Here is a 25,678-nt window from a genome sequence, read left to right on the forward strand (position 1 = left end):
TAGTCCAATATGTAGAGTGTGTTGTGGCGATCAAGTGCTATTATATGTTTGGTGTTGATGGGCGATAAATTATCGATATATAAGATATGCTTTTTATGCTAGAAACGTTGAAATTCGCATTGAGTATTTATATGATACAATTTTCATCCATAATATCACTCATGAGAAAGATCAAACTAATTGATTGAGCTAAGCTAATGTCATCAAAAAGGTCAGTTATATATGGCAAAAAGTGATGTGCTTACTCAGATGTCTCTCCATATCCATCCCAAGCTTTTGGAAGGGATGTAAATCATGGTAATTGAGCGATGTCTTTTTATATGGAAGAGATTTTATTCTAAAATTTATTTCTCTGGAGTTCAATCTTTGTTTTCACGTGACAATTTACCATCTGAGTACCGATCACTCGTCGGGATAAAAAAAATGGCAATCATTAAGTTTTGATTGGAGTGGGAGAAGATAAGATAGAAAAGGCACAGGAAAACTATTTAATTTAATGTTGCTGCTTGATAAAGTTGGCAACTTGATTGAGTGCACTTCATCAATCGTCACCGAGCATGCTGATCCAAACCTGGAGTTCAAGCAAAGTGCCTGGGGAAGTTAATTCTTTATAAGAAGGTCGTTTTCATGTAATTTGTTTTTTTTAGAAAAAACAAAGTGGGGAAAGTTCCTCAGTGATGGAAATTTTCATTTTTAATTATAATTATGTGCTCGGCCAAGGGGTATCTATATAAAAGGTAGACTAAGACCACATGGACCTATGAAGGAAAGATTGGCTAAAAGAAAAGCCTAGCAAATTAGAGTAGAGAGATTGATTTAAGCTTCACACTTAATCATAGCAATGGAATCCAAGGGCACTTTTTTCCTTCTATTATGATGTTCTTCCAACAAATCCCTATCTTAGTGAAAGGAGAATAAGGGATTATGAAAACCCTTTTTTGGAGGCAAAAGGCAAATATATAATAACTGATGTCTTTCTTAGATGTAAGGATCTACATGGGGAATAATCTTTCCAAACCAATAATACATCAAAGCTTTTTTTAATATTGGATGTACCTATAGGGATGAAATGCACCAATTGAATTCTAACATTCGAATTATGTATATTCAATCAATTGAGAGCTATATTACCTGAATTTTTTTTTTAGAACATTCAAAACAAAGGTATATGTTATCTTACAATGTTTTGGGCACTAAGAAATAACAAACTTTTTAAAAATATTGTAGTTGAAGTGTATAATCCACTCAGGCTTGCCCAACCTAATTGTCCTCCCCATTTATCTTACTTTGCTCAACCAATTTGGTAAGCATAATCAACTAACCTCACTGGTTCCATGTAGCTGCCTTGACCCATTTGTCTCTTTCCATCTGAGTAGTTCTATATGATTTGCCCAATTTCTAACATTCAACCTGTTCAGCCCATTAATGACAATGGATAATTCAACTCGTCTAATCTATCTACTTTGCATAATCTACCTTAGCTCGTTTGAACCATCTAACTCGCCTATGTTTTGACTCACTAGACCTAATCGATCAGCCTATTCCACTCAATTAGTGTATTTTGCTTCAGCTCACCCAATTTGCTCAATTCATCAATCTCTTCAAATAAACCTAGCCTACTTACCCGCTTACACAATATGTTCAACTCCTTACCTCACTCAAACAGTCTAGTCCATTTAATTGACTTGACTTAATCAACTTACCTAAAATGTAAATTCTGTGGAGGATGAAGTATCATAGAAATATGTAATCCTTGATACACTCAATTCAGCTGGCTCATTCTTTAGAATAGTGCAGCAACTAATGTGTTGTTGAAACCTAGGATGACTAGTTGTGGACACAACCCAGACAATTAAAACCTGCAAGTCATCCTGTTGGTTGGTGGTCATAACAAGTTAAAATTATACTGACCGTCTACAACATAAACAGAACATGGCTAGCTCATCCTAATCATGTGCCTAGCCAACTATATTACAAAGATCCAGTACTCATATTGAACGGCTGCTGCTTCAAGAACTATTCTGGAAATTGAACTTGATACAAGCAAGACTTTTGATGGTATACATCAGCACAGCGCCATTAGTTTAACTGTACAAAAACTGGAATGACAAGGTGGGAAGCAAAATTTTACTCTCCTGGATGCAGGTAATTGCACAATGCACCCTTCTTGCAATGCCCACTCTCATAGAACTTGCACACCCCTCTCTGCCCTTGTCCTCTCAGAGGTCGTGCAGGCCCTCCAGCTCCACCAAAATAATTCCGGGTTTGTGAATTATATCTGCCACTATAACCTGAATCACTGCCTTCATGGTATCTATCCCCACCATGTCTTTTCTGAAGGTCCACATTCTCATGGTATATGTTTGCTGAACTCCAGCTAGCACTCTTGCTTCCGTGAAACGTTCCCCCACTAGAGTTGGCATTTTCATTCTGATGTATATATCCTGGGAGTACCCAGCCAGATTCTGCACCAGAGCTTATCTTCATTCTTGGTTCCCACCCAGGATTGGTTTTTTGAGGTGCTCCCCAGCCAGTATTGATGTTTAGGTTGCCTTGAGTATTCAAGGCTTCTCTTGAGTCCCTCACTGCCATTTTTGCCCAACATGTGCTTGTATCAGCAGCATTTTTCATTGTGGGCATAGTCCAACCGGTTTCAGTGGTTGTCTGTTCTGCAGTTCCCCAAGCCACATTGGTTTTCTCTTGAACTATCACTCCACTGACCATACCAGGTCCAGCTCCATGAGCTCCTGCTCCAATTCTTGGGCAATGTGGGGCTATCTCCCAACTGTTGTCAGCAGAATCATCAGCCATCTCACAAGCAGTGTTTCCTGATGACTTAGGTTCAGCAAACATATCTGTTATAGTTGGAGATAGTGGAGGAAGAAAATCAACCGAAGAAACCAATATGTCACTTTGGTTCTTCCCAGAGGCAGAATCAACAGCAGCATTCCATTCATATGGTCCAGAGGTTGGTGTGGTATAAGGTGATGCCAACTCAATGCCCTTTGTATCAATGTGGGCAAGGCCAGAGAAGTATTCTGGATTTTCAGTTTCCATTTGATCCAATTTATTCCCTGAAAATGCAACATTTGTGCCAAAAAAATCAAGATTATCTTGGTCTTTTGTCACTTCAGGTGCTAGTTTGGGATCTGTCAATGCTTCTGATTTCTGAACTGAATCATTGTCTAATGCATCAGGTTTATATGCCGCCCTCCTAATTGGAGTGAGGTTTTGCACCTTGTCATCTGTCTGTGCAAGAGAAGGCTGTTTGTTCTCTGATTCATAAGACAGGGAAGCCAACCTTTCAATCTCAGTAATCTTATTTGTCATTTCAGCCTGGACTTTCATGGAGGCTTGTATGCCATCTATCTCAGCAGAAAGGCAAGGACTAATTCTATTTAATGATCCTGATGCAGGAACAGTAATAACAGGACTCTGTACATCTACATCTTCTGTGGGTCCATCCCTGTGAGAATCAGAGTCATCTATTGGAAAAGAGGAGCCATGCTCCTCACTACTTGGAGTTGGGCTAGGACATGAACTTTCAAAAAATTGGCTGTTTTTCCTAAATGAAGCACTTGAAGAAATTGGATGAGATAAATGCTTTTTCTGCTGATTGCCCAGTGATGAATTACTCAAATTATCCATTTTGCCAAGATCCAGGTTGGTATCAGCAGCTGATATTGGTGTAGTAGACTCTGAGACCCAGCCTTTTGGCTCTGCATATTGATCAAGGGCATTCAGTGATGACTTTGGACTCCATCCACCAACAGCATCCACTAATGGAACACTAACCTTGGTGTCCATAGTGTTGGTGCCTAATTGATGCAACTGAGCACTTGGTATAGCATTCCAGCTATTGCGTACTGTATGAATAGAAGTAACAGATGCAGACGGTGGCATAGTATGTGCTTGATGACTTGTCCAGCTACTACTTGGCTGCAGAGTGGGAGTAGGTGGGCTGTATCCATCATTTTCCCAGTGACTTCTAGGATTATTGGGTGATTGAATTTGTTGGTAGAGTTGAGAAACCTGATGGGATTGTTGGCTTAAAGGGGGGCTCTGACCAGTAGGTATTATGGGTCTAGTCCTAATTGAATTCCAGGAACTCCTGTTGTCCTGGTTCCTGCTCCATCTTTCAGCATTTTCTACTTGCATTCCTATGCTTTGATAGGCTGGAGAATTGTACGGACTTCTACTTGAGGGAGGAGAAAGACTTGGTTTTGGGTCTGGGATATTATAACTTACATGTTGGTCGAACCAAGTATTTATATCTGCTGAAGATTCCCAGACACATGTAGAGGCTCCAACCCTTCCCTGAGTAATGAGTTCCCTGTTTTGCTCAGTGTAATTAGATACCTGAAGAACCTGTTTATCAACGTTTGTCACATTGAACCCAGCAGCAGATACAGTCACATCATTCTGATTTGCATTCGAATGGTGATCATTTTGCTGGATATCTGCAAGTGGCGGTCTCAAACCCATATCCCAGTTATGTCCACTATTAGCTGCACCTGAAAAACTTGGAGACTGGGTAAGATTAGCAGTTTGAGAATTTTGTTGTGAACAAGTCTGGAATTTCAGCAGTGCATCAGTCAATAACATGGATTCTTGATTTTTGGATGCTAGCCATACCCTAAGATCTGGTGGGAAAAACCCAGTGGAACTCCATTTGCGCAACTGCAAAATTGAAAAGGGTCCCTGGATTTTTCCAGATGGATCTTGATAATGCCACACTTTGTCATGCTCACTGCCATATTGTGACACAGAAACACCTAAAGATCTGATCACAGTTTCAGAAGCAGCAGTATAAGAGTTTTCTACTTTAGTTTCAAGTTGGGTACTGTTCCAAACAGTGGCATCGTGTTTCACTGCATGATTATATGCAATCTTATCTGCTGCATCTTCGGGTCTATGATTTTTGTTTGATATCCGATCAGTGCTTAAGGTTCTTGTCGCCTCATTCAATTGGTAACTTGAAATTGATTCTCTACTAGGAGATAATAAATTCCTTCCTCTCTTAAGAGATAAAGGAACACTGGACCTGTTAAATCTATCTGCATAATGGGAGCACATCAACAAATACTGAGGAATGTTATCGACCTAGCAGTTTAATAGGGTAAAAGCTGATAAAAGTTCACCAATAATGCAGGAGAAAATACCTTCTTCCTTATCATATGTTTCTTCAGGAGATTCATAAGTGGGATCCATATGTGGATCAACATGTATTTGTGAAATTTCACCAAGTCGACGCTGGTGTTCCTCAGGTGTGTCCAAAATCTGCAACTTCTCAATGCACTCTCTGAGCGTAGAAATAGTTATGGATATTTCAACAAAATAATGGAAGGTGACTTTAGCAATGTAGTTGATGTGGACAAATATATCAACAACAATCAGATATATTACAAAGCAGAGGAGGAAATAATGACAAGGTCCATTTCTTCTTTTAAGAAAAACCCCAAAAGCCAAACCAATTGTATATTTGAATTACTGTAATGAGAAAAATATCTTATGTAGCAAAGAGAAACCCTAGCTCCGAGGACGGTAAATGAACCAAATGTTCCTTGCCAAGAACTTGTTTATCTTTGTTCAACATAATATCAATTAAATGAACAAGCTAAAACATTTTACTAAGCAAATGAAGAATCTTGAATATATATATGTTCAACTCATTAATGCTTGTGAGAGGATATTGTGCACTATTTGTGAAATATGTCAACAAACAAAACTTGTGAATCATGTTCATCAACAGAGTTCTTATAAAATAAATATACCTATAAATAAACAAAGAACCTCTCATAAGCTTGTAATATGAAGCTTGCTAACCAACCAAACATGCTTAACAATGAAATAATTCAACCAAACTTAAATTAAGAGCTCGATAACATCTAAATGAATCGATCTTGAACAACTATTTCAACAGCCGGACTAATTTTAGACTTGGTTCGACTCAATTAGCTTACCAAACAATCTTGAGGAACAAACACAAAGCATGGTTTGGCTTGACTCATTTGCAGCCCTATCTCCAAGAGTCGTAGGCCTTGGGAAGAAATGGAACAAAGTTACTCAACGTCAAACCATAAAAATGTGCCACATGACAAGCAAGGTTCAGAAGTAGTCATATATCCATACCACCCTCAGTTACAAGTCATGCCAAAGTACCAGATCAACAGACACTACACTGATCCACATAGACATACCACTTAACGTAGCCTCCATCCAACACCACACAACATCAGATGGTAGTCATCAATGGCCTCCCTATCAACAAGTTCAGCACCACCTCATCAAGTTGCAACTAGTGAGATGGGCACTCCACCATAGGACCCTAGGTCAAGATGCAATTTGCATCACTTATTCGTCCCTTATTGTTAGAACAGTTGAAAAAACGGCAAGATGGCTAAACAGTACAAATAATTATCTGAATTCGAGTATCCAAGAAGTCACATGTCAGAGTAGTCTACGTGTCGAAGCGAGTAGAGTTGTCCAAGGAGGCATAAAGGGAAGGGGAATTCTCAATGCCTATTGAGTTGTTGGGCATGACACCCAAAGATGGCTAAATCTTGGACAACATCACTCAAAATTCTATACCCATCATTGATTCTTTTCAGAAGCCCAATCACCACCATGAACTCCTCGCTCCTTGCCAAGCCCTACTAGAATTGTCAACCCCTCACCACCGCAAACACCTCGCACTTCCCCAAGCCCTATCATCAACACCGCAAACTGATGTAAACCCCTATAATTTTAGCTTAGTGAAGATGTAGCAACAATAGTTCCCACTTTCAGTCGTTGTCTGTTCACTGAAACGTGTCCCAAGCTTCAGCATGATTCGCCAAGCCTCTAATTCATTGGGTTCAGCATAATTCCTTCATGGATTTGCCACCTTTGGATCTAGTAAATTCATTCTTACCTTTCTAATTGATGATTTCTGATGTTTTGTATTAAAGGTAGGTTGACTATTGATGAAACTTTCTTACTTGACTTTGATTACCCCAAATGAATAGACTTTTGCTTTCATCATAATTTGATTGGATCCTAACCTGGAATTTGATACTCATAACTCATTTTCCTTTTGTTTATATTGATATTGAATTCTTGTGTCTAGAAAATGCAATTTAATGAAAAGTTTTATGAGACCTAAATTTTTGGAAGGGTTCTAATTTCTGAAAGTGAGGTTTGTCCATAAAGTGCAGAGTGGATACAGCTCATGACATTTATTGATCACCTCCCGTTATCATTTTCATTTAATCTCCATGATTTGTATATTTACAAAAGAAGGGAAGCCTTGGCGTAACGGTAAAATTGTTGTTTTGTGACCAAAAGGTCATGAGTTTGAATCCTGGAAACAACCTCTTGCAAAAAGTTGGGTACCGCATAGCGGGAGCTTTGTGCACTAGGCTGCCTTTTTTTTATTTGTATATTTACAAAAAGGCCCTTAAATACACAAATTGGTCCCTAACAAACCCTAATTGATTCACGATTTCTAACTATAGAACTTAGTCATCTACTTTGAACATGTTCTTGACATCCCTATCTTTTTTTTCCATTTTATCATCTATTAAAATAGCACTCTTCTCGAATGTCAGAATTTATTATTTTATCCTATCTAGGGACTTCACCATCCATCTAAGCATTTTTATCTATATTACATTAACCTTTTCCAAATGTCACTTCTTAATCGTCCAATACTCAATCCATAAAGTATGGCAAATCATACCAGAGTATAATAAAATTTTCCTTAGCCTAAAAGGACAATGATCAACCAAAACATCAAATGAAAGGTTATATACAAATACAACAAAAACAACAAAAATAGCATACTAAAATTAGTTCAGAAACTAATGAGCTAAAATAAAATTAACCAACAGGGGGAATCAAATCACAAGCTAAACCAAGCAAGCATATACAAGGTGTTTGTAGCTACACCATAGAGCATAAACAAAAATGATGTTACTGTCTTTATGCACAAATTTATTTTCTTTTTTGGAAGAGACAAGTAGAAAGGCAATGAAAATAGCTCACTAACAATGAGAATGCTACATCTATCACATGATTCCACAAATATATTGGTGGTGGAGGCTACACTGCACAATAAATTATAGCTTATAGGGTTATATGTGAACGACCTATGAAAGAGGCTTAAGACACAAGAAGGAAAGAGGGGAGAGAGGGAAGGGTTATAAGAAAACGGGGCTTTTACGTGGTTTTTATTTCAGTGGTCCCCACTCACCAATTAATCTTCCATCGTGAATCACAAATGAATGATCATTGACAATAAAGCACAAACTACTATATACCTCATATTTCACCTCTGTGAGTCATATTAAAGATATAATCTCCAAGCAATCAAATTACATATACAAGCAGAACCATTCTCATCATTGATTGGTGAGAAAAAACAATTCATAAATCTTCTGGAATAGAAAATTGGAGTATAAGAGCAAGAACAAGCAAGCAGGTCATCAAAAAGAATTGCTTGCCTAAAAAAAATATTGTTCAAACTGAAATCACCAAAATTCAATATACTTGAAACAAGAAATTCTAACAAATAGTTCAACACAAAAGAATATAAAAAATTGGTAGATTTTAGTTAATCTAGCAAAACCTTATTAGAACAACAACAACCACCACCACCATCAAGTCTTATCCTACTAGATGAGATCGGTTATATGAATCCGTTTATATCATTAGGCTCTATCCCCTACTATAACATTATCTATATTCAAATAAATTTTATCTTATTTTATTATTGTTAAGTCTTTTTTTTATCTTCCTTTTCCTCTATAGATTTGTCATAATTTCACAACGTCTGAAGCAAAACCTTATTAGAAGGGAGTAAAACACCAAAAACATTTGATCTAAAAGGATATTCTTTTCTCCTGCCTAAATCACTTGCTCGATCACGAAGATGACTGAGTCGCATTCTCTCACTTGCTAACCACTGCAGATCAACAATAAGATTCATGAACCATGCAAGTGCTCAGGAATCATCAACAGAAAACTTTCAGTTAATAATATTTTTTGCTGATTTACCCACATCTTTAACTCTCACTTCTTGTATAGCTTTGACTTTTGTTAAAAGATCCCCCTTTAGCATTGAAAATGGAAAAGACATTCAGAAATTGAATTAGGAAACCAAATGATCCTGAACTACTAGCCTAAATGACACATCTTACCACAGTCAATCTTCTAATCAAGCCACATTTTATGCTCTGCCTCAAACGTCTGCATTCCTCCTGAAAACATAAGAATACCATGAGTTAGAAGAACAAATATCAAATTATGATCGGTAAATGACAAATGACTTTAGCAAGCTAAATGCATTATTCACTCTGGTTACTCGTTCCTCGATTTACAGAGGGAAAGGGCAGATACGTTTAACATTACAATACGAAATAAAGCATCACCAAAAGAGATTCACGACGTTTCATATCACCAGACAGAGATGTAGGGTTGATGAAATTTAGCACAATCCATTTACATGATGGTTCAAAACGCAACCTGTAAGACCATTTAGTCTTTTGCATATCTGCATAATATCTTTATTCATCTGATACATCAATTTTAATATTATTAATTATTTAATTTACCTAAATACCTCTTGATTTCCTCAATCCTCAATTGCTTTGTGAATTAAGTGATAGATATTGCTCACTTGCAGTTTCTTGTCCATTTCAAACTTGAGCAGAACAAAGGACTCTATCACTATAAAAATGATTAAAATGTAAATGTTGCAGATAGAATACATTTTGTGTCTCCCTACCCTCATAGGACTAGAACACCAAGACATTTCCTAGTCCTCAAAAGTAAATAGTTGTTAATTTGACCTTTTTTCAGAAAACAATTTCAACAGGAGTGAGTTGTAAACCTAGTTATTCTTGATTCTAGAATCTCCCAATCAATAAATTTTCTCACTAATCATTGATGGTTACAAATGAATTTTATTAACAATTACGCTTTCTACACCATCTTTTTCACTTTATCAACTTTAGCATTGTCTGTCATAATCAAATCAATAAAATGTGTTATACATAGTGACTAGAACATTGTCTGACGTTCCTACACCATCAACTCTCTATCCCTCTTTAACTTGACACTGTCGTCTGCACTTCTCTCAAATTACACCGTTTGTTATATTTTATATGTAAGATACATCATAATATTTTGCAATTGCATCAATAGATTATAAAATATTAACCTTCTAAAGGGCAATCCAGTACACGAAATTCTTGACAATGCAGGGTTCAAGGAAGGGTCGGACCACATTAGGTCTATTATACGCAGTTTTACCTTGCATTTGCAAGAGATTATTTCCGCGACTCGAAACATGGCAATGCAGTATAATAGAAAGTTAATGATCCTTATCCGTGTTGGTCTTGTCAAGTATTGCACATTAGCATAAGCCTTATATGCTCCATTGCTTTTAACATGATAAGATTCATGTTTTGATCTCCTCCACTTGTTCATCTAGATATGGACTAGAAATTTCATACACACTTAAGTGATGGATACCAAACCTAGACTTTAATATTGGGCATCATGCTACAATGGTACATATTATTTGTTCCATTAGATGTAATTCAATTGAACTAGAAAAAAAAAAAGCAGTAATGCCTTGAACAATGTGAATGATGGATTTCTTCTTCTACTTTGTATAAGCCTCATTAATCTTGGTCAGCTTACTAGCTTACTAGTCTAGTCAGAAGGTCATCAAATCAATAATCAATATTGACAATATTCCCATGGCTCCTTCCCATAGAAGGAAAGAAATGACCAATGTCACATTACCATGCAATGCAAGAACATGAACACTTGCACTCCTCTCCAATATTAATGCAACACCTGAACAAGTTCCATTAACACTCCTTGTGTCATAACTATGCTATATTTGTTACATTGTGTCTAACTCGGAAGGTGCAAAGAGCAACTAGAAATTATGATCATCTATGATCTCATTGTCATATCCTTCAAATTAATAAGCTTGCCCATTAAACTTTTCATCTTGTTATTATTGTTTGCATTTGACATTTTTTTTTTACATTAAATTCCTTCATTGCATGATAGATTTCTGAAAGGAGTTTTGAACACATTGAAGTATCAATGTATCCACTAGTAAAATATTGATTACTGCATGGCTCCACTGTTGCATTCAATCGTGATATAATCATTGCCAGTGGAATTGTTTCTTAAGGTGGTGTGCATGTCTCCAAGTCAGATAATAAGATTGTTGTGTTAATTATCTATCCACACATCATTTATGAAACCAAATAATTAAGATAAATAAATAAATAAATAAATAAAGCTTCATTGTTTAATATAACCTATAATACCAATAGTAAAAAGTAAACGCACTAACAATTCTATTAGTTTAGAGGATAAACTGCAGCAAGATGAGTGACTTTCTTGCAGTGAACAATGTTGATTATAATTTAAATATGGGAAAATTTCCATTTAAACAAAGTCAGAGCAAATTTTGCAGAGTGAAGCACCAGAAAGCTGATCAGTAGGCAGAACAGATTCTGATCTGATTTGTCTTCTGTCTCAAGGATGATTCTGCAGAAAACAGATGCTGCAGAAAACAGACTTCTCTAAGCAAGTCAGAAGAAACTGATTCTGTTTTCAAAGAGAAACACAGAAGATTTTTGTACAGAGCTTCTGGATCAGTTCTGAACACATTAAATAGAAAAGGAAACAGAAATACATTCTGCGTATTTCTGGGAAACACAGCAGGTATAGGAAGTAAATGTGAGAAGCAGATTTGAGAATCTAGGAAAGATCTAGAACAAATCTGAATCTGGAGATGCTTGAAATCTGGGAAACTTTTCATGGAAAACAGCTGGATTCTGTGGGGAAAGGATGAAATCCAGAAGAAAAGCTGCAGGAGATCAGCAGGTTGGGGATTTGTTCAGTGGCCGGAACCGAGAACAAGGGCACAAGAAATCTGGAGAGAAGGAACAGGCAACAAAAACAGCTTTCTGTTACAACGCCAAGAACATAGAGGCACAGATACTGAAGAAGGCAGTGAGTGGGCCACATGTCTAGAAGATGAACCCATGCACACAATCGCACTCGGATACCATTTTAAACGGCGAAACTTGTCAGGATTCTTTACCTAAAAAGATGCTACCCCTCAGTAGATAGGTTTATAATTAATCCTATTCTATTTGAAATTTGTTTTGCAACAAATTGAATGCGTTTAAACCTTGCCGAAATTGAACCAGAAAAACTTTTGAGTCATTGGCTCACTAGTTGAGCCAGTGGACTAATTGATCAAACTGCATGTTGAACCAGGAATAGACCCAGGCAAGCTAACTGGTCAAACTACCCCTGATTAACTGGTCCAATTGCATAATTTATTACAATAAACCCTAAATTTTAATAAAGGAAATCATGTCTAACACAGTGATCAATATAAATAATTAATTTATTAGGACCTAAGAACAAGTATTGATTAAAAAAAACTAGAATAACCAATTACAACAAAGGTTGCCAGAGATGGAGACATCTAACCATTGAGGACTCAGGGTCGGGAGCGGACAGAAGACTTACAACTGTAAAAACTAGGGATTTTTTTTTACTGATGTTGTGTTAGTGTTAGATTAAAATTGTAAAGTGAACTCTCTGCCTATCTAATATTATAACAGATAAATGGATATTTGACGAATTCTAAGGGCAACGTAAAAAAATCATTCCAGTTCTCTCAGATTAGTGAAACTTGGCAGGTTGCCTAGTTTAACGGGTTTTTACTCAGGTCAATACTAAATCCAATCTAATTGCATACGGACCTCTGGTCCAATTTTTTCTGATTTGGCAGACCTGATCCGGTTTTTATAATTGTGCTGCATCAAAGAGACAAACACCTTATCCATGTGGTCAATATTTACATCAAGTACCAGGAAAACTCCCATGCCAAGAAAATGTATTTTTATATATTCTAGTATAGACCCAAATGATGCTGTAGTTTAGTTCTATTAACTTAAACAATCAGGTACGTCACTGTCCATACATTGAATTTAAATCAATACTATAAGGAACCAATTCACAGATGCACATATCATAAACCTAATAACAAGCCTTATTTCTTATAGCCGAGTAAATAACAACATTTTAAAACTTTTATCTTTGATCCCTTTTGTAGCAATCCAAAACTCAAAAAGTAAATCAAAACTTTAGACCATAGCACAGGTCCTCTAGTGAAGTCCTCCTTTAAGAAATGGTATTTGTTGATGACAAATTTGCAATTTGTACAAACAACAAAAAATAAAAAAGTAAGGGGGTGTTTGGTTTGCATTTTTCATGTTATTTTCTATTTTCATTTTCTGAGAAAATGGAAAACGCGTTTGGTTTGCATTTTCCATGTTCATTTAAAAAAAAAAAGAGCATTTTCTAAGAAAACGAAAAATACAGAAAAATCATTTTCTGAAAAATGAGAAAATGCGATTTTCTGGAAAATGAAATGAAAATGCAAATAAACCAAACGCACCCTAAGTTTTTATGATTTCTTGTATGATGTCTATAGCATAAAAAGGCACCTTCAAAATGCATATTTAGGCAAGCATAAAAAAGAAAATCAACTTTTTTAAACTTCCAACCTCTGTAAAATCCTGGTTTGAGATGGCATCAATGGATGAAGACTCCATCTTGTTTAAATTTAAAATATCCAATGCAATGTCTGTTGATTTCTTGCCCACTTTGTATTTTTCAGAAACTAAATGTGTGCCTGTATATAGAAAACATGATTCTAAGGATAGAAGACTTTGAACTGACTGGAAGCTTTGATCAATAAACCTTACCAATAACTTGAACAAGCCTATACATCTCTTGCTTTTGACCTGCAGCTGGAATCCTTATTCTAACAAAAGAGCCAACAACCTTCTCAGTGAATTTGGCATCATCAATTAAATCCTCCATCAAATTTCGACGTAGATAAACAAGATTGATGTTATGGACATCTATTGCTGCATAATCATCAAGATTGGACTGATGTTCTCTCTCTCCAAATCTTCTACGATTTTTCTGTCGTTTATCAGAACCAATATTTGTGAGATTACTGTATTCTTCATCATCCATTTGACCACAATCAGAATCCATAGCTCCTTGGTTGTCATCAGTACCAATCTGGTGAGCCTCTTTAATTAAAAAGTGAGACTCCAAGAGCTTTAACATCTCAAAGTGTCCAACACGTTCTTTACCAAACAAATTTTTTAGTCTTTCATCACAAACAATTTGACTTTTTTTTCGAGGATCGCGAAGGTTATTTTGCTTTATGTATTTCAGTAAAAGGGCTTGAACATCAAATTGAGAAAGAACAGAATTGTCACCATCCTTCATGTGTGCTACAAATTCTAAGAGTGCTGGCGAAGCCCATCTATTGTCTTCAGAAAAAAATTCCTTCTCCCTCTCAATGCCTTTGGCAGAATGTTCTTTATCAACCGACCTTTTAGAACCCCTCCCAACTCTTTTCCTTAGAGAAATGTTTTGGCAATGTTTGGAAGAGTCATCAGAGCAGGCTTCTTGGTCACCATTAGCATCATATAATTTGTCAAATGTTTCATCTTTACACAAACAAGTACCAGATCCTTTCCATGAACTTCTAGCATTACTAAGCTCTTCGATTGTGAGTGATACTTTTCCTTTGAGAGTTAACCAATACACTTTGAACAAATATTCCCAGCTACTCTTGTCATCAAAGTCTACTCTGATCTGCCACAAAATAAAGAAAATACTTTAAACAAAATACTGGAGTAAAGAGATGATGTTTTCCACTCAAGTGCTCTAAATCATCACTTTAAATGGCTGTAAAAATCGGTGCACATATTTCATAACATCATGTCATTGGCACAAGTTTTGTTGAGGATAAGAATTTAAATGAAATGAGCATTAACATTAGAATCTAAATGCAAATGATCCTAATTGTCTATATTGGAACCATTTTTGACATATAAGGTGAGCTGCAGATTTGTTTTCATCTATCAAATATCCCTAAAAGAGTGATCTTCACATGGGATCATAGCTATGCATCCAACCTATGATCCATAGCGCAGCTTTAATCTGAGGTCATCCACACAGACAGGGCCTCAATCATTAGCCTGATCATCCAGATACACATCCTTGTAGTCCAACTAATGGATATCCTAAGTTTCTCCGACCTAAGATCCTGACAACAAAAGGCCAATAGCACTCACCTCCCATTTTTTTTCCTCCCCATCTCGTCCATCATAAGCTTCCAATTGCCCAGGAAAATTTACTGGCTACACCTGCTAATGAAAATTGGCCCCATTATATCACTCGGACACAACTTTGATTTAATCATCCTTGCTCAACCATAGCACACCCAATCTGGCTCTCTGCATGGCCAAGCCAATGCACATTTCCTTGTCTCCACTTGCTTATTCCCAGAACTTCAAACCACCCCTGAAAAACATGGACTTAGACCTGACACAATGTGAAATGGAATTTGAATATCCTAGGAGAGTAGAAATTCCAACCCAGTGGAAAAATGGTGTACTATGGGACTGTGACACCATATTTTAGTCCCACTGGAACTCTTACTAATTCGAGCTTATGCATTTTGGACCAGTTGTAAAGCCTAACAAAGTTAATGGGTTAATTCTCTCAATTAGGCGGGTTGTTGAAATTTATTTTAATAAGGCCTAATATCCAAGGCAGGCGCAATATTTAAAAAATATTGCCAATGTGACAATGAAACAATTACATACTACTGATTTTCACATCTTGCTGATTAGTGATGATTGAGGGTTGTTAATTGGATTTGAAAATTGACAAATGTAAAGCCTTTACAAGGGGAAGATTCTAAGATCTTCAGTAGGAGAAATTGTGACACCCTAGCTTAAATTCACACAAAGAATTGTGGGGTAATAAAAGCACTTTATAAGCTTAGATGAGTTATTAACAACTATTGATTTAATTTAAGCTAAATAATGCTCCTAAGATGACTAGTATTGGAACTAATTTATCCACATGTTCATAAATATACTTTGGTCAATCAATGATAGACTTGAATTGAAATAACTGAAACAAACTCAATATAAGTACACCATAGTATAGGATATGGATACATTTTGATATCAGTATCCTTTGGTCAATCATTGAGAATCAGACTTGAATTGAAACAAACTCAAAATACTTACAAGATAGTATAAAATATGGGTACATTTGATTTTTTTTTTTTTTAATTTTGATATAGAGTTGGCAATATCATACATAATCCAATAAGATGATATGGCCAGAATTAACCCAAAATACAAAGAAAAAACCTAAAAGGGGAAGTGACACGACATAAATATATAAATTAATGACACAAATTGACCTTTTACAACTTAAGCTATTTTTAAAAAATCCTCGTTAAAAGTTTAATCAATCGTAGACTATAAAATTGATTTAAAAACATAAACTATAAAATGAATTTAAAAAGAATATGTAATTAGTTTTATGTTGCCTTTTATATTTTTATATTGACACAAGTGGCACGACCTATTTACCACACAAACTGTCACCCTTACTTTGGCGTCATGTTACCCTTACTTTGGAGTCAGACCTCTCTGTTGTTAAGTAGTACTTTAGTTGCTATTTCTTCTCTTTTTCTTACTAGTCTTTTTATAGTATGTTATCTGCTACCCTAAACAGTACACAAAAATTAAGGATGATATATGGAGAAAATTTTCTCATCTCGACTAGTCATGGATGGAACCATCCAAGATGGGCTATGTACTGGTTAATACCATCAAAAATGTGACAGCAATGCTAATTGCAACAGCAAGGTGGATTGTCGTAAAGTTCATTGGGCTGTGTTAATTAAGATAAAAAGAATTCACCCGTTTATCAAAAAGTAAGACAGCTTTATATATAAACAAGGGATCTATTTTAAGGAAATTATAATTAGGTTGATTGACAAATTAACCTAATTAACATATATCTATTAATTAATATGTACCAATAATACAGTAACTAATATATATAAATATGGTAACTTGTGAAGATGTCCCCAAGTTGTTCTCTAGTCTTCACATATCTGGTAAAAATCAAATTTTATTAAATTTTCTCACGAACAAAATGACAATGAATTTCATTGAGCTTAGTTCGCTCATAACACACAGGATTCGATGCAATATGAAGAGCAGCTTGGTTATCACACCATAGTTTAGCTAGCACTGAAATTTTAAATTCTACTTCAGTCAAAAGTTGATATATCCATATTATCTCGCACATGGGTTGTGTCATGATCCTATATTCTGACTCTATACTAGATCATGACACAACGTTTTACTTTTTTCTCTTCCATGAGACTAAATTTCCTCCAACAAAGATACAATAACCTAAAATAAATCTTTTATCCATTTTAGAACATACTCAATCTGCATATGAAAAATATTCAATATGAGTGCGCCCGTGATTTTTATATACGATACCCCATCCGGGTGCTCCCTTCAAGTAACACAAAATTTGCTCTAATATTGTCCAATGATGAACGGTTGGAGGTGACATAAACTAACTAACAACACTAACTGAATATGCAATATTTGGACGAGTCACGGTAAGATAATTCAACTTCCCAACCAAGCTTCGATATCTCTCAGGATGCTCAAATAGTTTTCCATCTCCTGTGAGGCATATGTTCTGAGTCATTGAAGTACTACAAAGCTTTGCTCTCAATTTTCCTGTTTCAATTAATAAGTCGAGGACATATTTTCTCTGAGATAAAAATATATCTTTTTTACTCCTCATAACTTCAACATCCAAAAAATACTTTAGTACCCCAAGTCTTTCGTATGAAGCTGAATATGAATGAAAGATTTAAGAAATAAGATTACCATAGTATCATTTCTAGTGATAACAATATCATCTACATATATAACTAATAGAATGATACCAGCTCCTGACTGTTTGTAGAACACAGAATGATTAGCCTTGCTTTTCGTCATATCAAATTTTTCAATAATTTGACTAAACTTTCCAAACCAAGGACTCTATTTCAAACCATACAAAGATTTCCAACGACGGCAAACTTACCCTAACTCCCCCCTAAGCAACAAAACCAGGAGGTTGCTCCATATACACCTCCTCCTAAAGATCACCGTGAAGAAAAGTGATTTTCTTGATATCAAGTTGATGAAAAGGCCAATGATGGATAGCGACCATTGAAATAAATAATCAAACAGATGTCAACTTTGCAACAGGAGAAAAAGCGTCAGAATAATTCACCCCATTAATCTGAGCATATCCTATAACGACAAGACATGCTTTTAATCTGGCAACTAATCCATTCGGATTAACCTTAACTGTGAATACTCATTTGCATCCAATAGTCCGGTTCCTTGAAGGTAGATCAACCAAGTCCCAAATATCATCATCTAAAGCATTCATTTCTTCTATCATTGCTTCTCTCCAACCAGGATCAGATATTGCCTCACGCACATTCTTAGGAATAGAGACAGAATCAAGTGAAGCAATAAAAGAACAAGAGGAAGATGACAAGCCGTTATAAGAAACAAAAGAAGTAGGATAAGTACAATGCCGTTTACCTTTGCGTAATGCAATAGGAAAATCATCACTCAGGACCGATCTAATGACATAGTAGGTGCAAGACATGAATCTCGAAGGTGACATCTGGAGCAGACTTGAATAATAGGAGGTTTGAGAGGAGACAATTCCGGGACAAGTGCAGAGGGTATGATAGAATATACCAACAAATCATCATCCTCCCTTTAATGAGTCAGAATCGGTGAGGATAGAAAATAAGGTATGTCTTCCCTGAAGGTAAACTGAGATAAGATATTTGTTAAAACTAGGACAATAACACCTATAACCTTCATAAAGATGAGAATAACCAAGGAAGATACACTTCAAAGACTTAATATCTAATTTAGTGGTATCGGTGCAAAATTAGGGTTCGCGTCGCTGCTTTGTTCTGTCTGTGTCAAAAGCCACCTCCCACCGGTTCTTTTCCTTCTCTCGACGACCACCGACTCTCTTCCTTCTCTTAACGGCGCCGCCTGAGCTCTCTTCCTTCTCTTAACGGCGCCGCTTGAGCTCTCTTCCTTCTCTCGACGGCGCCGCCTCCCACCAGCCTCTCTGCTGCACCACTTTGATCCTTTCTAGCAGTTGGCAATTTCGTTTTAGTGTTGCGTTCGGCATTATCCTCTGGACCCGTAGATTTGTTTGCGTTCAACAAAGTCAGCCACCGCCGCCCTTCTTCCCTTGTTCATTCGCCTCATCAACCCGTCTTCTAGGCACGCCAAGCTGCTTCACTTTCTCTTGCTACCTCGGCGTCTACACTAACTTCCTAGTCAGCCACTTTGTTATCTTCGTGTGCTTCACCGAGCTATCGCACAAGCTGTTTATCAACGTCTTCCACCTCATTGGGCATCCCTTCGAAACGAAGTTCTTTGGCGCGCACAACCTCTTTGACCAAAAGCACAAGTGCTCTCCACCTATGTCAACATCCAACAGAGCTTGATCACCGCCCACATCTCCAGGTGGCTTTAGAGATACCACGCCTAAAGCTCCAGTGAGCAGCAGCAGTCGATGTTCTCATCATCGAGCAGCTGCTATCACTGCCCTCCTTGGACGTAGTTTCTTTGGTCACCGACGCCGTGCGCAGCCAGAAAAGCTAACAAAACAGAGAAGTTTCACTGCTCTCCTCTTCTAGCAGCCATAGCAGCGCCTTGGACTTTCTTTGGCAGAAATCAGAGAAGTCTTCCTTCCTCTTTTATTTGACTTCTTTTGGGATAAAATTTTATGGCTGAAAATAAGCCTTCTTTTGTGACGGATATGGTACCAGTGATGTCTAAAATCACGGACTATAAGCTAAATAGTTTGAACTATTTGGATTGGAGTAAGACGGTTCATCTTTATTTACGAAGTATTGATAAAGATAGTCATTTGACTAATGACCTTCCTCAAGATGATTCAAAGCAAACATAGCTTAGAGAAGATGCTCACTTGTTCCTTCAGATTCAGAATTGTATTGATAATGAGGTAATAGGTTTGATCAATCATTGTGAATTTGTTAAAGAACTAATGGATTACTTGAAATTTCTGTATTCTGAGAAAGGAAATCTCTCTCGCATGTATGAGATTTGTAAAGCAATTTATCGTGTAGAAAAATAAGATAAACCTCTTATCAATTATTTTATGACATTCAAGAAAACATATGAGGAGCTTAATATGTTTTTTCCCTTTAGCCCTGATGGTTCAACAATGCCAACGAGAGCATATGACTATTATGAGCTCTCTTGTTGGTTATCTCCTAACTTCGAGTCTACCAAGTCACAAGTTCTCTTTGGTTCTGAGGTCTCGTCTTATAAGATGTATTTCATTATGTTCTTCGTACAGAAAATACTGCACTCGTTTCACTGAGTGGTGCTTTGGTGAGTCGCAATACTAAACATATGCCTGGAAGACCAATTAGTCACAGTGGAAACAAAGGAGGTGGCTCACGTGACTTTGAAACTCGAACACTGAATTCAGGTAGTATTATATGCAACTAGTGTCGTAAGTCAGGTCATACAAAGTTTGAGTGTAGAAAGCTATAAAAATCAGTAGAAGCACTTAGCCCATATTGCATCCACTAATGATGTCTCTGATAAATCGGTCTTTATTTCTCAGATGAATTTATCAAATTATCAAAATATCATGAATCACTCAAGTCTTCATCTTCCTCTGTCAATGTTATTGTTGATTCAAGTAAACAAAACACATGTCTTTTTTCCTCCTCTTCCAAATGGATCATTGATTCTAGTGTCATAGATCATATGACAAGTAATTCTAGTCTATTTTCCACTTTTCAGTCCAAAGTTAACACTCCTACTGTTACTTTAACTGATGGGTCTCTATCTTGTGTTCGTGAGTTTGGCACTATCAATCATACTTCTTTGCTTTCTCTATCTTGTGTCTTACATTTACCTAATTTATCCTTTAATTTGCTCTCTGTCAATCAACCAACTCGTAATCTTAACTGTTGCATCTCATTTCTTCCTAATCATTATTTATTTCAGAATCTTTTGACAAAGAAGATTATTGGTAAAAGACATGAGTCTGGAGGCCTCTACAGTCTTGACTCACCGCTCTCATTCTTTTGTTGGCTCAAGTATCACTTCTCCGTTCGAGGCCCATTGAAGGTTGGGACATCTATCTCTACGTTTGCTCAAAAAACTTTGTCTATAGTATGGTAAGGTGTCTTCATTAGATTGTGAGTCATGTTAGTTTGCAAAGCATCACTGTCTTAGTTCAAGTCCTAAAGTAAATAAACGTGCTACTATTCCTTTTGAATTAGTTCATTCCGATATTTGGAGTCTTTGTCATGTTCTATCTAAATCTGATTTTAGGTATTTTGTTACTTTTGTCGATGATTATTCTCGTGTGACCTGGCTCTGATGCCATGTTAATTAAGATAAAAAGAATTCACCCCTTTATTGAGAAGTAAGACACTTTTATATACAAACAAGGGATCTATTTTAAGGAAACTATAATTTGGCTAATTGACAAAATAGCCTAATTAACATATATCTATTAACTAATTTATACCAATAATATCGTAACTAATATATATATATATATAGGCTGCAACAAATTAAACTAAGATTAGGGACCTACTTTACACTTCTTCTCATGTGACTCAGATTATATCTAAATTAGTGATTAGCCCACTTGGCTTTGTTGGAACATACAATTAACCTACATGAGATGGGGAAAATTCTTGATAATTTTTTTTTTGAAAGAAAACAGATTAAGTAAAAACAAATCCAATTTAGACTAAGCTACCAATAGAATATTGGCCTTTAAATGTGATTTTGTATGTCACTAAGAAAAGAAAACATAATTATATAAAGCATTCCATGCAAGCAAAGCCAAACTATTCTAAAAAATCCAAAAACAAATTAAATTGATTTATATAAGTTAGATTTTTTTTGTTTGGACACAATATGATAGACACCAATATTTGTAGAACAACCACATGAGTTTGTTGTTCAAAAGAAATAATATGATGTGAAGATTAGAAAATAATTTATAATGATTAGAGACTCCTGTTAGGCATAGCTTGGTAGATTTAGAAAGCCACTCCTGTTCACTTCTTTGGCCATCAACTTTCTAACTTTCTAGATCAGATTGAATTGTTTAATGGTGAAGAAGTTAGATGATATTTCTCTAATTGATCGTGACACGAATGTGGATAGCATTATGCAATTAAACCACAAATGCATGGTCATTACGAATCTGGACTTTGCACGACCAAGCATGACACTCTCGCCATGAATTGGGTCAATCAAACACCACACTTCTATAACAAGTTTCGTATTGATTATCTCATGCAACGACAAGAGCATGATACATCGTGCAAAAAGTAATGTGCATAATAGCTTAGGAAGATGGTTGGCCCATCCATGAGCTTCAGCATTATTAGATTTGTGAATATAGATGCCATCTATATGTCTATTGTTAACTTGTACCGGCGGAAGACCACTTTTGTGTTGTCGTAAACACTTCTTGTATGGACTGGTAATGTTGTAATCTTCATTGTATATATCTAGTACAAAATAGTTTTTTTTCCTGACTCAACGCCTTTCATAGCACAAACACCAAATACTCAAGAAATAAAGGGTAGTTTTTAGATTCAAAAGGAACTTGGAACACATAATGCTTTTAGTAAAATAGATTAAGTCCGCATATATAGTCATCAACTGTATTGGTGAACAAACAAGACAAATCTAGCCATCATTTGTGCGCATGATATTGGTGCTGCACTAACAGCACATGGTGAGATTCCTGTGCGTTGAGGAACCAAGTAAAAGTTTCCTCCTTTAAGGACCATATAATTTTTTTCTTCGTGATCTAGTTTTCTGTATACATTCATACTAAAAACAAGATATTGCTCCAACATCAATATTCAACTGAAATCATCACTTTGTACAATCTTTAGCAAACTAACAATACAAACCACTATCATATACAACCTAAAGCCCAAAAAACATTTGACATAATTGAAGATAAGGAGGAACAATGATGTTCCATAAACATCAGCCTGAGCCCTGATGATTGCATCTAATTTGACTTAAAACCGTAATAGGTTCACAAGTTCAAACTCCAAAAAGAAAAGAATGTGTGAGTGACTAAAGAAGGCAAACCTTTTCCTCATTAGCTTCTTCATTTGATTCTATTAACATTATAGTCTTGTAGCAGGTCTCACAGAATCCCTTTTGGCCCCGAACACTGAAAAAATTAGCTCGACTAATGCAAGCTTTGCATACAGAATATGTACAGGTATAGCACATGTAAGTGACAGCCTTTTGACAGATGCTGCATATATGCCACCCTACAAACCAAAACAAGATCCAACATGAGGGCAAAACACAATCTTCCAGATACAGGAAATCAAACTTTGGATATGTAACAAAACCAGCATGGTATGGCATCAGCTTAATGGAATCCTCCATAATCAGAGGTATAAGTTAGCCATAAATAGAGCAATAAGTTGAAAATATGGCATAAATAATGATAGCATAACCAAGGTTAGGTTCAACCTAAACTGATAGCAGAACTTATTCAAGTTTCGATTGTATTGCCAAAACTAAGGTGCGGTTCAACCTAAATTGATAGCAGAACTTATGTAGCCTCAAATCAAATCTAAACATTAGTGATAAATTAAAGATTGCCTATGTTCACTCACACCTTTGGTATAGTATTTATGAAGTCATATTTAAGTCCAACCTAAAATGCATATCAAACGAAACCAGTCAAAAGTAACCCAATGTGTCATGGGTTCAACACTATCACAGAATAATGATCTTGAACACTGCCAAAAAACTTCACAAAAGCTGTGAGCACAATTCCTATCTCAAATTGCCACATTCATGTTGGCATCCCGCTTGGTGATAGAGTTGATTTACCTTGTTTTAGCATAAAGTTCATTAGAAACAATAAACTCATAAGAAAGTGGTACAGAACTAGTGCCTATAGGCACAAATAGCAGATCAACTTGGCACAATGGCTTGTCAATGTTTGGGTGGTATATCGTTGATGGTGCATTGATCTGTGTCATTCAAGCATATAGCTGCTACTGAAAAATTCAGTAGAGGTGGAAAAAACTTCAAATACAAAAAACAATGAGTTGAAGGTGAAGAAATAAAGAACAAGAAACTGAATTGATGATATAAAGGGATTAAAGGGTGCTTGTCTAGTGAAACCACAATGGAGTGAATCTTTCTAACAAGAAACACTTAGGAACTGAAAAGGAATATTCCACATCCTGCATAGCTTAACAGCACGAATGTAAACATACCACAATTCCAACGACTCCGTGGACGAAAGAAGGATTCATCCCGGTGGATGCAGGCGGGGTGATATACTTTAGGACAGCCCCTAGTATAAAGAGAGTAATTCCGATCAATTAACAACAACAAAAAATAACTTGAAGAATTTAGATAAAACACCAAGAGAGAGGAGAACCAGATAAACCCACCTACGATCACAGACCACGAGGTTACCACCATCAAAGCATATAAAACACACTTCCTCCTCGTCCTTCTTCTTTGGCACCGTAGCCTTCCTCCCGCCGCCGAGAACCTTCGGTGGACGCCCGCGCTTCCGCTTCACGGGAGCCGGAGCGGCGGCCGCCTCGACTCCCAAACCCACTGTGTCCTGATGGATCGGCTCAACCGAATCCACCGGCTCAAAAGCATAAGCTTGCTCGACTGCAGAGCCATCGAGGTCAGCGGCCGTCTCTGCGCTTGTCGGCAGGGCATCTTCCCCATCGAAGGCGTCACAGCTCAGCTCAGTCGGCTCGAAAGCGGGCGTAAGGTTGAAGAGAGAGCCCAATAGGTGGGATTCGACCGTCTCGTAGGCGTCGGAAGGCACCACATCGCCACAGTCATCGCCCGGCACCAGTAGTGGGCGGCGCGGTGACAGTTCGTTGTGCTCGGGATCGAGGACTTCGGAGGCTGGGGCATCGCCGACCCCTGGCTCCATGGATGGAGACCGAGAGCTCGAGCGAGCCCTAACTGAGATTGCCTCGGTTGCTATGTCCGAGGGGGGGGAGGGAGGACAAGTAGTTCGGGTCTTTGGGCGGCCCGAGAACGGAGAGGAACCGAGCGGTGAATGGGGCGAGGCGAGGAGATCACGTAAATAGTTTGTTTTTTTATTATTATTTGTTAGTTTCGTCTAAGACATGAACCCAGTGCGTACAAACCAACACCACACGAGGCCCATTTGTAGCCCATTTACCTGAAATATCTATATTATAGTTCATCTCTGCAAAAGAAAATTAAATAAATAAATAATATCGGTTCGACCTATTAGTTGTGTCATGTGTGAATGTTGGTCACCGAGATTGATTTTTTTTAAATTAAGTCAATTTATTTTATAATTTTAAAATAATTTAATTTGGGACAATAAATTATTTTATTCTGTATTTTAATCTACCTTAATAACAATATGTCTAAAACATTTTTTTAGATATAACTATAAGCTAATTATTTTAAGTTTTATATCAATTACTTTTTCACATGCATTTTTTATCAAATTGCTGAGTTTGTTTAATTAAATTAATTTTTCTGTTATAATGCTCTATGTCAAATCCATTTTAAAAACCCATTTTCACTTCAATTTTTATGACTATGACTAGAATAATAGAGAATGACAAGATTTCTCACTTTGAAGA

At 36.6% G+C, this 25,678-nt stretch overlaps 1 protein-coding gene across 1 annotated transcript; it reads right to left on the reverse strand.

Annotated features, from left to right (window-relative positions):
- Positions 1 to 1,874: 1,874 nt before the first annotated feature.
- LOC122007986 (zinc finger CCCH domain-containing protein 19-like) lies at positions 1,875 to 25,128 on the reverse strand. Its single transcript, XM_042563535.1, has 10 exons — positions 24,482 to 25,128; positions 24,302 to 24,381; positions 23,148 to 23,335; positions 13,797 to 14,706; positions 13,596 to 13,723; positions 9,180 to 9,239; positions 9,041 to 9,091; positions 8,874 to 8,944; positions 5,163 to 5,308; positions 1,875 to 5,057 (listed from the first exon to the last, which is right to left on the reverse strand). Exons 1-10 carry the CDS (start codon positions 24,985 to 24,987, stop codon positions 2,128 to 2,130), a joined length of 5,070 nt encoding a protein of 1,689 aa, XP_042419469.1. The 5' UTR covers positions 24,988 to 25,128; the 3' UTR covers positions 1,875 to 2,127.
- Positions 25,129 to 25,678: the final 550 nt, after the last annotated feature.

The sequence above is a fragment of the Zingiber officinale genome, chromosome 8A (genome assembly GCF_018446385.1).
Source record: "Zingiber officinale cultivar Zhangliang chromosome 8A, Zo_v1.1, whole genome shotgun sequence".
NCBI lineage: Eukaryota > Viridiplantae > Streptophyta > Magnoliopsida > Zingiberales > Zingiberaceae > Zingiber > Zingiber officinale.

Coding starts and splice junctions, on each gene's coding strand:
- LOC122007986 (XM_042563535.1), bottom strand. CDS start 24,987: ATGGAGCCAGGGGTCGGCGATGCCCCAGCCTCCGAAGTCCTCGATCCC. Junction 23,336..24,301: donor ACGGAGTCGTTGGAATTGTG/GTATGTTTACAT, acceptor TTTGGTTTGTAG/GGTGGCATATATGCAGCATC. Junction 8,945..9,040: donor AAGAAGTGAGAGTTAAAGAT/GTGGGTAAATCA, acceptor GTTGATCTGCAG/TGGTTAGCAAGTGAGAGAAT.